Here is a 15,002-nt window from a genome sequence, read left to right as displayed (position 1 = left end):
CAACTATACACCGACTGTCTACAATCTTTTTCAGAAAATATAAGCAGAGGGAATGAATACACCCTAACTTGTTCTGTGAGGCCAGCATTACTCTAATAACAAAGTTTGACAATGTCATTACAAAAAAAATAGAAAAGAAAGAGATTAACACTGTCATAAAAATACATGCAAAAATCCTTAACAAAATATTATCCAATCTAATACAGTAATGTTTAAAAAAGAAATATATACCACCACATGAGATTTCAAAAATCTATTAATATAATCCACCACATCAACAGGCTGAAGAAGAGAAAACGACATCCTCATACCCATAGATGCAGAAAAAGTATGAGACAAAAGTCAACATTCATTTATTTGTGATAAAAACACTCCCAGCAAACTAGAAATAGTGATTTCTTCTATTGACAAAGAACATCTACAAAAATTCTACAGCTAACATCACACTTAATGGTGAGAAGCTTCCCATCAAGATCAGGAAAAAGGAAAGAAGTCCCCTTGTACTACTGCTTTTCTTTTTCTTTTTCTTTTTCTCTTTATTGTGTTCTTTTCCATTACCACTTAGCTCCCTTACATCCCTCCACCCCCCACCAATTACCACACTGTTGTCCATGTCAATGAATCCTCCTTCCTTTTTACTCAATCCCTCCATTCACTGCTTTTCAATATCATACTAAAAGTACTCACTAATGCACTAACACATGCAAAGGAAATAAAAGACAAGCAGATTGGAAAGGCAGACATAAAACTGGCTTTGCTGCAGATGATATGACTATGTAGAACATCCATGTTCTACATAGTGTTATGGAAAGACTCAACCAAAAACTCCTGGAATCCAAAATAGGGGATTATAATAAGGCTGCAGGATACAAGATTAATATATAAAAGCCAAATGCTTTCCTATATACCAGCAATGAACAAGTGGAATTTGAATTTAAGAAAAAAATACTAGTTACATCGGCACCCAAAACAAATACTTAGCAATAAATCTATATAACTATACATATCAACAATATCTATATAAGGAAAACCACAAAACTCTGATGAACAAAATAAAAAAAGAACTAAATAAATAGAGAGATATTCCAGGCTCATAAATAGGACAACTCAATATTGTCAAGACATCAGTTCTTCCCAGCTTGATCTATAGAGTCAATGCAAGTTCAATAAAAATCCCAGCAAGTTATTTGCAGACATTGATAAACTGATCCTAAGTCTACATGAGAAGCAAAAGACCCAGAAGAGCAAATTTAATACTGAAGGAGAACAACAAAAGTTGGAGAACTGAGACATTGATACATACTCAAATTCAAGGTATGCTATAAAGCTACAGTAATCAAAACTGTGGTAGTCAAGTGGTCTTTGACAAAGAGAAAAGTCAAAGGTAGTGTTTTCAACAAATGGTGCTGGAATAAATAAACATCCACACATTAAAAAAAAAAAAAGAATCTAGACCTGGACCTCACTGCCTTCACAAAAATTAACTTAAAATGGATCACAGACCTAATTGTAAAACAAAAACCTGCAAGACTTAGAAGAAAATGTAGGAGAAACCTAGATGACTTTGAACATGGAGATGACTTTTTAGATACAATATCAAAGGCATGAACCATCAAAGAACTGATAGGCTGGATTTCATCAAAATTTTAAAAATTTCTGCTCTACTAAAGACAACGTCAAGAGAATGAGAAGACAAGTCATACACTGGGAAAAAAATATTTACAAAAGATATATGACAAAGGACTGTTACCAAAAACACATTTTTGAAAACTCTTAAAATACAACAATAAAACAAGCGATTAAAAAATAGGCAAAATACCTGAACAGACACTCCACCAGAAAAGATATACAGAGAACAAGTAATCATATGAAAAGATGTTAACACCACATATCACTACAGAATTGCAATTAAAACAAGATACTACTACTCATCTATTACAATGGCCAATATCTAAAACACTGACAATACCAAATGCTGGCATGGATATATAGCAACAGAAATTCTCTCATTCATTGCTGGTGGGAATGCAAAATGGTATATCCATTTTGGAAAATAGTTTGGCAATTTCTCATAAAACTAAACATACTTTAACCATCCAATAATTACACTCCTTGGTATTGATCCAAATGAAATGAAAACTTATGTCCGCAAAAACCTGCACAGGGATATTTATAACAGCTTTATTCCTAATTACCAAAACTTGGAAGCAACCAGGATGTTCTTCAGTGAGTGGATAAATAAACTGTGATACATCTAGACAATATAGTATTATTCAGCACTAAAAAGAAGTGAGCTATCAAAGCATGAAAAGATATGGGAGAACCTTAAATGGCTATTACTGTGTAAAAGAAGACAATCTGAAAAGGCTACATATAGTATAATTAACAATACAACATTGTGGAAAAGGAAAATCTACGGAAACAAAGTATCAGTGGTTGCCAAGGGTTTGAGGGAAGGAGGGATGAACAAACAAGAGCACAGAGGATTTTTAAGGCAGTGGAATGATAATGTAGGATACTATAGTCGTGGATATGTCACTGCACATTTGTCAAAAACCTATGGAATGTAGAACACAAAGAATGAACCCAAACATAAACTATGAACTTTGGGTGATAATGATGTGTCAGTGTGGGTTCATCAATCCTAACGAAAGTACCTCTCTGGTAAGGCATGTTGATCATGCAGGAGGTGTGTTTGTGTGAGGGCAGGATTGTGTGGGAACACTCTATACTTTCCAATTTGTCTGTGAACCTAAAACTGCTCTAAAAGATAAAATTTATTAATGAAAAAGGAAAAAAAAATGAAGATTTCATTAAATTACAGTTAATAGAGGAGAACATAACCATTTGTTGACATTCCTGTACTCATCCTAGAGGGAAAATTTTCCAGGTAGTAATTTTTAAAAACACTACAAAATTCTATGTTGTTCTATTATATATCAAATAAAGAAAAGAAAAGTCTCTCCTAATTTCTCAGCTTTGTAAATAAGAGCTAAGAGCAACGAGTGCTGCATGTATAACAATTTCACAGCATTTGTCTGCTACACTAGAGTAAAATCAGTGTACATGCCTACATACATCTTCCTGTAATACCGCCCCCTCGACCCATGCTAAGGTTCTTATCCACAGACAGTACTTCTTGAAGAATGTCCTTCGAGATGATGCACAAACCTTTTCCATCTCGAGGAGGAGCTCCTTTTGCTTTAAAACTGTCCACTGGTGCCTTTGAATCTGTTTCCAAAGCAATGCTTATTTGTATCTCAGACTTGAACTTGGTGTATTTATTACTCAGCAACTGGTACCATTTTGGTGCCTAAAGAATAGTAACAAAACACCTTCATAGTTAATAGGGAATAAAGAGTACTGGGAAATGTTCTATAAGGTTCTAAATATATTTCCTGTAATTTCTCAGTACTTTCTCCTCTTTTAAAATATTTTTTTCCCACATTTTCTTCAAAAGAAATTAATCCTGCTTAGGAAGCTGACTGAATTTCCTCTTGAAATAGAAGTTTAGAGTATCTTTTTGAGGCTATTCCTATGCTTCAACAGATAATAAAGAAAACACAATATATTTCCTTCTATCTTTATTCTTATGTCCCCAATCTCCCTTTATCCCTTAAACAACAACAATAAAAGACTACTAATTGTCCATTTCCTTACCCCCAATTTTTCACTTTTTCTGTTATAGCTTTTCTGCCTGGTGCATTTCTTTGTTCCATTTACATCAAATGAAGAAAAGAAAAACTTAATAACAACAGTTAAAAAATACTAAAGTAACGGTCTAATGATTGAGTTCTGGCTTCTGAACTATGCGTTTGACTGATATTAAACTACAGTTTTTTCACAAAATGAAGTATCCTAAATTACCTGGATATTCCCCCCGGAGTAACATCAGAAATTCTAGTACCAAAACCAGCCTTAAAAATCTCACGGCCCAGGACCACAAGTCCCATTACTGCAGGAAGCACTCGTCAGCAGGGGTGCCATTTCAATACCTAGAAACAGCATTCTTACTCTGCCCACTGGTCTATAAAGGCACAGTCTAGAGCTTACACTGATCAAAACCAAAAACAGCTGTTTTGGTTTGATAAGTTCTGTGTGATAAGTAAAATAGGATTAACTAGGACATAGATTAAAAAATTTCACAGCCAGGTTTTTTTTTAGGTAAAAATTCATAATTTGTTGTGGTACTTTTATGTTGTACTTCTTGAGACAAAGTTTGTTTGTTCTTATACATCTTATGACAAATATTTTCTAACTTTTAAGTACAAGCCTGAAAAAAGTATTTTATCTACTTGCAAACTTTGTATTTTTGTTATATAAGTCAAAAACAAATCTAGATTTTTCTATGTTTATAGAAACTTAAATTATTTTCAACTTCAAATATTTTACCAGCCAATGTCATATTTTTGCTGGCAAACAAAAAAGAATAAGCACAACAACAACTAGGTTTCCTAAACTAATGCAATTTTAAACATTTCTTAACTTCAATCACAAATATGACAAACTGTCCTAAAGCACGAGACAGGGAGAAAAGAAATGCCAAGTGCACTTAGAGGCATGATCTCCTCTCAGACATCCTCCTCCTAAGAGGATTTACCATCTTTGTAGCCAAAGCAACTGCAGAAGTGTCTTCCAAACACTCTGAAGCTGCGGCAGAGAAGCTGGGTAAGAGAAACATCAGAGGCACAAGCATGACCCCGGGTTCTTCTTAAGGACCTAGGAGTAGATTGGTGATGAGTACCCAAGAACTGGGGATAAGCAATTCCTCTTCCAAAGTTTTTTTTTAATTTTTTAGTTTCTTTTGAATGATTCCAAATTTGGCCCAGGCTGACTGGCTTATTTGCAAATATCATTGCTATCAGCAGCAAAAATGTTAGTAATATAAATTTTTCTTTCCAGAATCCTAATTTATGATTCAAATCAAGTATAGAGAAGTTTAAAAAAGATTATTTTTACTCTACATTCTTTTAAAAACGGTGACAAAGACATTAAGAAAAACTAAAAGTAAACATGTCTAAAGTCAATAATGTACAAAGAGGTTAAAATATACTCAAAAAGACGCAAGAAGAACACATTTTCAGTAACAAAAAGCCCTACCACAGAAATCAGGACCCAGAGTTCTCCCCACCCATCCCCCCCTCAGTTAGGGCGGGGGTGGGGGGCCTGCTATTTACATAGAGTTAACTGGGTTTCCATAAGTTCACTTACTCTATTATGTATGGAAGGCAAGGAGCAAGAAGCAGGGAAACCAATTAGAAGGCTAGTATGACAGCCAAGGTAAGAAATCATGGTGGCTTAGGTTCAACAGGAAAAATGCAGAATGGTAGATGGACCAGGAGGGAAAAAACTAACTGGAAAGGATGGCTTATAGAGGCAGAAAAAGGGAGCTATCACGAAAACTTCTGTATTTCTAGTCTGCAAAACTGGAAGGAGAGTGGTAGCCATTCACTGAAGCAAGGGACAGCTGGAAGAGTACCACCTTTGAAAGCAAAGCTCAGGAGTTGCAGATATTAAGCTCAAGGTAACTGAACACAGCTTTGAGCTCAGAGAAAAGTTTCTTTGAGAAAGATGTTCTAGGTCAATGAAATGACTAGAAGGTCAGGATTTTCTAAATCAAATTCACAAACTAAAACATAAGAACTGCCATATTGGCTCAAGCCCATGATCTGTCAGGTCTAGTATTCCACACACTTTCCATCAATCTAATTGATAGATATTAAAAAATAAACAACTGTCTAACATAGTCAGTAACAAACATCAAAAGGATAGTACCTGCTTTGTTTCTTGAGCAGTTCTTAAGTCTAAAAGAATGTAACCTATAGTTTCCTTGGTTGAAGTTGAAGGATCCAAGGCAAAACACTGGAGTTTGATAGGAGTACGCTGTAGCCTGTAACAACAATTTATGTGAAAAGTAAAATAGCTTTTGCTTAGTATTGAACTGATTTTCTATTACCCTTGAAAAAACTGCCTATTACTATCAAGGTTCCATATTTTCTAAAAAACTCCAACTGGCAAGAGCTATCAGTTTAATTTTTTTTCAGGTACTTTTATTTTTTTTATTTTTTAAATGTATTTTTATTGTTCAAATACACTTGTCTCCATTTTCCCACTACCACTTTCCCCTTCCCCACCCTCAATCCTTTCCCACCTTGGCTTTGTCCATGGGTCCTTTATACATGTTCCTTGGCTTGACCCTTCCCCTTCTTTTCCCCATTACCCCCCTCCCTCTTTCCCTCTCGTTACTGTTGGTTTGTTTTTTCTTTCAATATTGCTGGTTATATTTTTCTTGATTGTTTGTTTTGTTGGTTAGGTTCCACTTACAGGTGAGATCATATGGTATTTGTCTTTCACCCCCTGGCTTATTTCACTTAGAATAGTGCTCTCCAGTTCTATCCGTGCTGTTACGAAGAGTGGTAGCTCGCTCTTTCTTTCTCTCTCTCTCTCTCTCTCCTTCCTTCTTTCTTTCCTTCCCTTCTTTCCTTATTTCTTTCTCTCCCTCCCTCTCTCTTTCTTTCTTTCTGCTGTATAGTATTCCATTGTGTACATGTACCAAAGTTTTTTGATCCACTCATTTATTGATGGTATTTGGGTTGCTTCTGGCACCTGGCTATTGGTAAATTGTGTTGCTATGAACATTGGGGTGCATATGTTCTTTTGAATTAGTGTTTTGGGATTCTTAGCATATAATCCCAGCAGTGGAATTGCTGGGTCAAAAGGCAGTTCCATTTTTAGCTTTTTGAGGAAATTCCAAACTGTTTTCCAAAGTGGCTGCACCAGTCTGCATTCCCACCAACAGTGTGCTAGGGTTCCCTTTTCTCCACAACCGTACCAGCACATGTTGTTTGTTGATTTGTTTGTGATGGCCATTGTGACTGGTGTGAAGTGGTATCTCATTGTGGTTTTAATTTGCATCTCTCTGATGGCTAGTGATTCTGAGCACCCTTTGATAGGTCTCTGGGCCCTGTGTATATTCTCCTCAGAGAAGTGTCTGTTCAGGTCCTTTGTCCATTTTTTAATTGGATTGTCTTCCTGGACTGGAGTCATGTGAGTTCTCTATATATTTTGGAGATCAAACCCTTGTCTGATGTATCATTGGCCAATATATTTTCCCATATGGTTGGCTTCCTTTTCATTTTGCTGATGTTTTCTTTAGCCATGCAGAAGCTTCTTATTTTGATGAAGTCCCATTTGTTTATTCTTTCCTTTATGTCCCTTGTTCTAGGGGACATATTGGTGAAAATACTGCTGCATGGAATATCTGCGAGTTTCCTGCCTATGTTCTCCTCTAGGACTTTTATGGTGTCGCAACTTATATTTAAGTCTTTTATCCATCTTGAGTTTATTTTTGTGTATGGTGTAAGTTGGTGGTTGAATTTCAATTTTTGGCATGTAGCTGCCCAGCTCTCCCAACACCATTCATTGAAGAGGCTATTTTTATTCCATTTTATGCTTCTCCCCCCTTTGTTGAATATTTATTGACCATAGAGACATGGGTTTATTTCTGGGCTCTCTATTCTGTTCCATTGATCTATGTGTCCGTTCTTATGCCAGTACCAGACTGTTTTAATTACAGTGGTCTTGTAATTCAGTTTGATATCAGGTATTGTGATCCCTCCTATTTTGTCCTCTCTCAAAATTGCTGTGGCTATTCAGGGTCATTTATGGTTCCATATAAATTTTTGAAATGTTTGTTCTATATCTGTGAAACATGTCATTGGTATTTCAATAGGGATTGCATTGAATCTATAAATTGCTTTGGGAAATATGGACATTCTGATGATGTTAATTCTTCCAGTCCATGAACACGATACATGTTTCCATTTATTTGTGTCTTCCTTAATTTCTTCAGTGCTATGTAGTTTTCTGAGTACAGGTCTTTTATCTGCTTGGTTAACTTTATTCCTAAGTACTTTATTTTTCTTGCTGCTATAGCAAATGGGATTTTTCCCTGACTTCTGATGCTGGTATTTCATTGTTGGTGTACAAAAATGCCTTCGATTTCTGAATATTGGCTTTGTATCCTGCTATTTTGCCAAATTCACTTACTAGGTCAAGTAGTTTTTTGGTGGCGTCTATAGGGTTTTCTAGGTACACTATCATGTCACCTGCAAACAATGACAGTTTTACTTCCTCCTTTCCAATTTGGATGCCTTTTATTTCTTTTTCCTGTCTGATCGCTGTGGCTAGGACTTCCAATACTATGTTGAATAGAAGTAGTAAAAGCAATACATTAAAAAGACCATCCAACATGATCAAATGGAATTCGTCCCAGGGATGCAAGGATGGTTCATTATTCACAAATCAATAAACGTAATACATCACATTAAATGAAAAAACAAAAATCACATGATCATATCAACAGATGCAGAAAAAGCATTTGATAAGGTACAGCATCCATTTATGATAAAAACACTTAGCAAAGTGGGAATAAAGGGAGCATACCTAAGCATAATAAAGGCCATATATGAAGAACTATTCATTTTAGCTATTTATCCTATATACAAAATATGTCAAAAATCTTAGTCTCTCTCTTCTAGGAGGCTGTCATGGAGGTCAATGTTTTTCAAGCTTCTGTAATTTACAGAGCTTTTTTAAAGTAAAAAATTACTGTTATTCCTTAAGTTTGTTTTTAAATTGTTTATCTTATGCTGTCACACACATAAAACTACAAATATACGTTATGTGCTTACAGCTCTTTTTGTAGCTAAAAACCAAAATAAACTAAGAAATTAAATACCATAAAATGATAAACTATTAAAATGAACAATTTAATGTAATACACGACAATGTTCTATAAGCACGAATGTGACTGATATACCATGAGACCCTTTGCATCTGGAACCCCATACTGGCTCTTGCAGTAAGCTGGTTCAATTTTGTCATTTCTTTTACCTAGTGAAATGACTGTGAAACTTGCACATGGCACAAAATTATCATTTACATATTCAACTTATCTGTGTTACTTTCTTAGCCTATACATTCAGAGTGGTGCCATTGTGCACTAACATGATTGTGAAGACGACTACCAGTATAGGCACGAACATCTCACATCAGATCTCTATCTAGGCAGATATTCCAGAAGTCACTGGAAGGAAATACAAAATTTTGATACTCTCTATAAAAATTTAATATCCTTACAGATAAATCCATGGACTGATATAGCAAAAGGAAATAAATTTTTCCTTGCTCTCATTTTTAACTTTGCATTTTGATTTGATTTAGTACTAAGAAAGGGCAAGTACTGAGGTGATTATGTGTTTCCCAGAAGGAAATATCTTCTCAATCGTTTAAAAAATAAAAGTATCAGTGTTCTTGCCTGCTTCTGGTCATCAGAGTTCATGAAATAAATAAGAAGCTATAAGTTATAGTCTGCTTTATATACTAAAAAAGTGTTTAAATGTCTACAATCAAGTATAAAAGTTAATTTAAAAGATCCTTTATATAATCATTCCATGTACATATCTATATATCCTTGGCATGCCAGATAGAATATACAATAAATGAACAGAAATTACAATGAATTCCAAAAGCATATTTAATATTGGGTTGTCATCATTAGCCATCAATAGGTAGCACTTTTGGATACCTATTCTCTCACACATTAGCCAAAAAACAAACAAACCAACTAAAAAGGTAGGTGTAGAGGCTAAAAGCTTAGACTCTGGAGCTGGGCTGCCTGGGCTCTACCACTATCCAGCTGACTAACTTAGGACAAGTTACTTCAACTCTTTGGCCTCAGTTTTCTAACCTGTAATATGGAGGAAATAATACCTACTTCATAGGGTTGATCTGATTTTTAAATGAATTATTGCTATAATGCACTTTCAAAATTTCCTGGCTCATTAGTATTTGAGTGGCTTTTTATTACTATAATCTAATGAGATATATGAATTCTTCATTTATAACAGCCTAAAAAAGAATAGAGCAAATTGACAATTAACAGTCACCTGTGTTGGTGGAGCGCTTTCCTGTCAATTTCCCAGGCTAACTCGGTAGCAAATTCTGGCTGGTCAGTATGGTCCACGGGATCAGTAGCCAACTGTTCTCCATCAAACTTCGCTTCTACTACAAGCATATGCTTTGGACGTTTGGGGAAATGGCGACCTGGGGTGAGGGGGAGACTATATAGGTTAATCAGAAGTATTCAAAAATCAAATATCATTTAGCATATATTTTTAAAATTGATATATGTTAAGAGTGGTTGATTTATTTAAGCCATAAGCTACCTCACTAACACATGTTCACATGCATACACACTCAAATTCAGTGTTCACAAAAAACATGAATCAGCCCTGACTGGGTGGCTTGGTGGGAGCATCATCCTATACATTGAAAGGTTGTGGGTTCAATCCCTGGTCAGGGCTTGTGTGGGAGGCAACCGACTGATGTTTCTCTCACATTTTTGTGTCTGCCTGCCTGCCTGCCTGTCTCCCTCCCGTCCTTCACCCCCACTTCCTCTCTCTCTAAAATCAATAAACATATCCTTGGGTGAGGATGTTTTAAAAATAAATCAAATTGGAAGCTATAATTTATAAATTAGTGCTTCTCAAACATTAATGGGCTTATCAATCACCTGAAACCCTGTAAAAATGTAGATCCTGGTTCAGTAGGTGTAGGGTGGGCCTGAGAGTCTGCATTTCTAACAAGATTACAGGTCATGTCAATGCTATTGTCCTCGGTTCACACCTTGAGCAGCAATGATCTCAATAACATTTAGCAATAAAGAGTTGAAAATCTGGTTAAACCAATTTTAGATACTACCATACCAGTACGTAATACAGAACGAGGTCATCTGGAGAGTTAGGAAATAATCAAATCAGCAAAAATAAATTTACCTGCATATTAATTTTCCTGCTGATAGTTAAAATTTTGCAAATTAGCCAAAAAATATGTATTCATTCGTTCTCTTCTCAGGACAATGCTGCATATTTGCAAGAAATGTTAAAGTATTCTATCTACCCATCCCTTCGCTGTTTATTGAAGGCATATTTAGAAATAGGTATTATGTTATTTGACAGGATGCAAACAAAGTAAAACACAGTACTTGCCCTCAAGGAATGAAGTCTAGTGGAAAGAAACAAAATACGGAAAACAGGAAGCTAAAGAACTAAGACAGAAGCCATAAAAATGTTACAGTCAACCTACTTACAGGTCTGATGAGGCCAATCTTGGTAAAGAGAGTTTTAATCACTTAGGTAAATTCATCCCTGCTGCTACTCACCCTGGTACAAGCCTAATTAGGAATTCAGCTGATGAGAAAGACTTTGATTACAAATCTGTGAGTTTCACCTGAGGCTCTCATTGAAACTCCCTACTAGGAATCTTGCTACACATGGTTTGGCTCTCCCAATTAGCACTCACAGAGGTTTCTCTCTGGACCTCATTTTCAGTTACTCTCAAAGATCACTAGGTTCCCCAAAAGAATTTCACATATGTCAAAAAAAATACCTGTATTTTAAGACTATCATAACCATAACCTCCAATACACCCGAGAACAGAGGTTATGATATAGTGCAATAAATAGGTTCCTGTCTCATCCCAAAGACAAGGAATATCTTGAGAACAGAAATACAGTCTTTATTCATCCTTTAAATTCAGTACATGGCCCACATTCTACTCGTGATGGAAACCCAATCATTATCTTTGGAATAAAGGGCACTTCTAGAGGTATATTCAAGAAATTGCAAGCAGCTCAATACTGTACAGTTGAAGGAACACATGATAGATGGCAGGAAGGAAGATGAGGCTAAAAGTTATGCAAGTGGTCTACCATAAAAGATATGCCATTCTAAGAAATACAGACATTCTCCTTTAGGATACCAAAGGATTTTAAGAAAATTGTATTTGCATTTTAGAAAGAGTATCCCCAGATAGTAACATGGACAGTACAGTTTCTAGAAAGGAAGAAAACACTTATGAAACAGACTACCAAAATGATTATGACAACAGATTAGGTGAATAAATGAGGGTCCCAAAGCAGGGCATTCACAGTGGAAGCTCATTTATTTAAGTTTATATGAAGCACCTGCTAGTATTTTTAAAATAAAATCAACACTTGGTGATAACTTGGAAGTTGGGGATGGAGACGAAGAGGATGACTCCCAGGTTCTTCGCTTGAGGTGACGATGGGGTTATTATGCATAGAAACACAAACACAAGAGTAGGAACCATTTGGAGGGAGGGACAAATGACAGTTTTAGACATGTTTGTGACAATATCTAGCTGACATCCATGATTCCAGGTTCTTTTCCCTTCATACTACTACTAAACTACACTTGCAAAAAACTTTATCCACTTAGGAACATATGCCACCCCCTTAGTATTTAGCACATTAAACTATTTGTCTTTCAAGACCCTTCAAGGCCTGATCACTCTATGTATACAAGCTTATTTATTACCATGATATTCCTAAATACTCACCTTCCTCTACCCTGCTCATCTTGCCGACCTCTTTGCTACTCATGCCCAAACTGTCCTGCGTTGGTTGTCCAATCCCCTGGAATGATGTTCTGTCCCTCATCTAAAGCCTCCTTACTATTCAAAGCACTTCAGCCATCATCCCCACCAACCCCCAAAACCTATGTCTATAACCCCTATCACATATTTTTAATATAGTATATCCCAACATACTGTGTCCTGCACATTAATTTGATATTCCCAAGGAGACAAAAGCCTACATCCTTGAAGGGAAAGAGAGTGCCTCTTATTTCCATTTCCTCATAGCATGGGATAAGTCCAAAAGCTTTTGTTAACAAAATGGTAATGGGATTTTAGTTCTACATCTTTTAAACAATTAGTAACCTCACAGTTGAAACCGTCCCAACTCTTTATGGCATCTTGTCCTTCTACTGCCCCAAAACTCAAAAATTAGGTTTACAATGTTTATTTCCCTCTCACCCTACAAAAAGTGCCGGGCCTCCACAAAATACCTCCCATGGGGGGTTGGCAGAAGGCCAGCCATGCCTCTGGCCCATTCAACATGACTTCTTGCATGTTCTTTATAACCTGTCCTCAATTTACCTATCAACTCCTGTGCCCTCCACTTTTCCTGTAGTCTGCTCTCCAACCACACTGAATTTAAGCAACCACAGAACACACCTTTCTTTTCTATACCTTAAGTGCTCTTTGCCTGCTTTCCTTTAACCACAATGCCCCTTCCTTCCTTTTTTTCACCTGACAAATTCCTAACCATCCTTTAGGACGCAAATGCATGTCACCTCCTCCAGGGAACCTTCCCCAGCTTCCCTAAAGGCAGTCATTCCCTCTTCTTCACCCTGATGAATTATTTGTTGACACAATCTCCAGCCTACATCCTTAGCTTTTAGAACCAGGATTGTTTTATTCTTACGTTCCCAACACTGCACCTGGCCCTCAATGAGTCTCCAGCAAACAAATGTCAATAAACCAAACTCCAGGACACGCATACAAGTGCGAGAGCCTTTTGACAACCTCTAAGTCCTCCTTCAAGATTTGTAAAGGCCATGGCCTCCACGATACTCTGAAACGGCAAGAAAGATGAATTCGAGTTAAAGGAAAGTTCTTGCAAATGCTGTTACCGGGAGGTCGCTGAACAGAATGTGCTTTCCAGGCACACTTTCAGCTCATACATAAAAGTCATCGACATGCTGCTGCTTCTGGAAATCGTTTTTTTCCTTGTCTCTGGGGCTACGGCTAGTCACGCTAAATATCACCTATCCTTAATAGCGCTCATACTCCCTCGAGAGATTTTTAAATCAATTACCTAACAGATTTCACCACGTACAACTTCAAGTATGTCTTTGGGGACCACAAAAGCAAAGATGACAAGGTTCTTAGGGCTCACAAAGCCTCGCTCCTACATCACTCTGTTAAAATCCAGAAAGCAGCAGTTGCATAAATAAGTCCTGGGCACTTACCTTCTAGGATCGACACCACGATGAGCAGTGGGTCGGACTTGGAGACCATGGTCCCGATCTGCGGCCCGCAGGCGGGGTCTGCTGGAAGGAAGGGGGACCCAGGTGAGTTTCGGGTAACCTGCGACCCCGGGCCGGGCTGCAGGCACGGCTCCCACCGCCCGGTCCCAGGTCGTGACACTCGGCTCAGCGGCCGGGTCCCGCGGCAGCCTGCAGCACTCCTGGCTCCCTGACCCCAGGCCGCCAACCCAGCTCCTAATCCTGCCCCGATTCAACTCCAAAAGCCGCTCCACCACCCAGCCGGGCCAGTCTGCAACTAGAGGCGAGCCCGCCGCCTGGGGACCTTTTGCCGCCCGCGTAGCCGCTTTTCAAATGCCCGGGCAGCCACCGCGGCTGCTGCCGCCCTCCGCTTCCGCCTAGCAACCAGGCCCGCAGGCCCAGTGCCCCCGGGAGGCCGGAGGACAAAGGGTGATAGAGACCAGGGCAGTCGAGGATAGAACGGCCCTCAGCTCACTTTGCCTCCTGCCCTTTTATGCTTGGTTCCAGAGCCCTAGGGAGAAAACTAGACCATTACCTCACAGCGCCCCCTGCTAGCCGAACGAGGGAAGGCGGGCGATTTGGTGGGAACTAGCTGCGCAGGCGCACTACTGCAGTAAAGGCTTCCAGAAGTTCCCGAAAGAGGAGTGTGAGCGTAGTGTATTCTCTGTTACGCTCTGGACAAAACCTGGAAAATATATCAGTAGAGATTTTTTTTTTTTTTAAATCTAGCTCGTTTCAGGCCCCCAGTGTCAAAACTGCTAAAAAAATCAAATCACAGAATAATAAAGACTTAAATCTGAGTTCTAAAATTGTCCTGGCGCAAGCACCTCAAATTTGTACGCTTTGAAAACAAGTAGCGTTAATACGGTAATTACTGTAACTGGTGGTGGTGACGTAACCTCTCCGAGAATTTCCTGTACAGGAAGAATTACCCTAAAACGAAAACATTGTCACGTGGGCAGAAAAATTAAAGGTATACGATCGTCTACTCTGTGACCGCAAAGTAACAAATTAGCAAAATCAAGACCAAAAAGTAAACAAGGCATCTAAATGCTGTCAACCGACATT

General features: G+C 37.9%; 1 protein-coding gene across 2 annotated transcripts in view; it reads right to left on the bottom strand.

The window, feature by feature from the left end:
• Positions 1–14,328, bottom strand: part of CEP120 (centrosomal protein 120) — a 73,272-nt gene extending 58,944 nt beyond the window's left edge. For both annotated transcript variants that reach the window (XM_054589898.1, XM_054589899.1), the window contains exons 1-5: positions 14,239–14,328; positions 13,899–13,976; positions 9,951–10,107; positions 5,776–5,890; positions 3,172–3,313 (exon numbers count right to left, since the gene is read on the bottom strand). In XM_054589898.1, the coding sequence (XP_054445873.1) occupies positions 3,172–3,313; positions 5,776–5,890; positions 9,951–10,107; positions 13,899–13,947 (463 nt within the window). In that variant the 5' untranslated portion in view covers positions 13,948–13,976; positions 14,239–14,328. The remainder of the gene's footprint in view (positions 1–3,171; positions 3,314–5,775; positions 5,891–9,950; positions 10,108–13,898; positions 13,977–14,238) is intronic.
• Positions 14,329–15,002: the final 674 nt, after the last annotated feature.

The sequence above is a fragment of the Pteronotus mesoamericanus genome, unplaced genomic scaffold (genome assembly GCF_021234165.1).
Source record: "Pteronotus mesoamericanus isolate MK-2021 breed Mesoamerican mustached bat unplaced genomic scaffold, CSHL_Meso_final scaffold_167, whole genome shotgun sequence".
NCBI classification, from domain to species: Eukaryota; Metazoa; Chordata; class Mammalia; order Chiroptera; family Mormoopidae; genus Pteronotus; species Pteronotus mesoamericanus.
The sequence above is the reverse complement of the archived record's forward strand: the minus strand, read 5'-3'. Positions and strand labels throughout refer to the sequence as shown.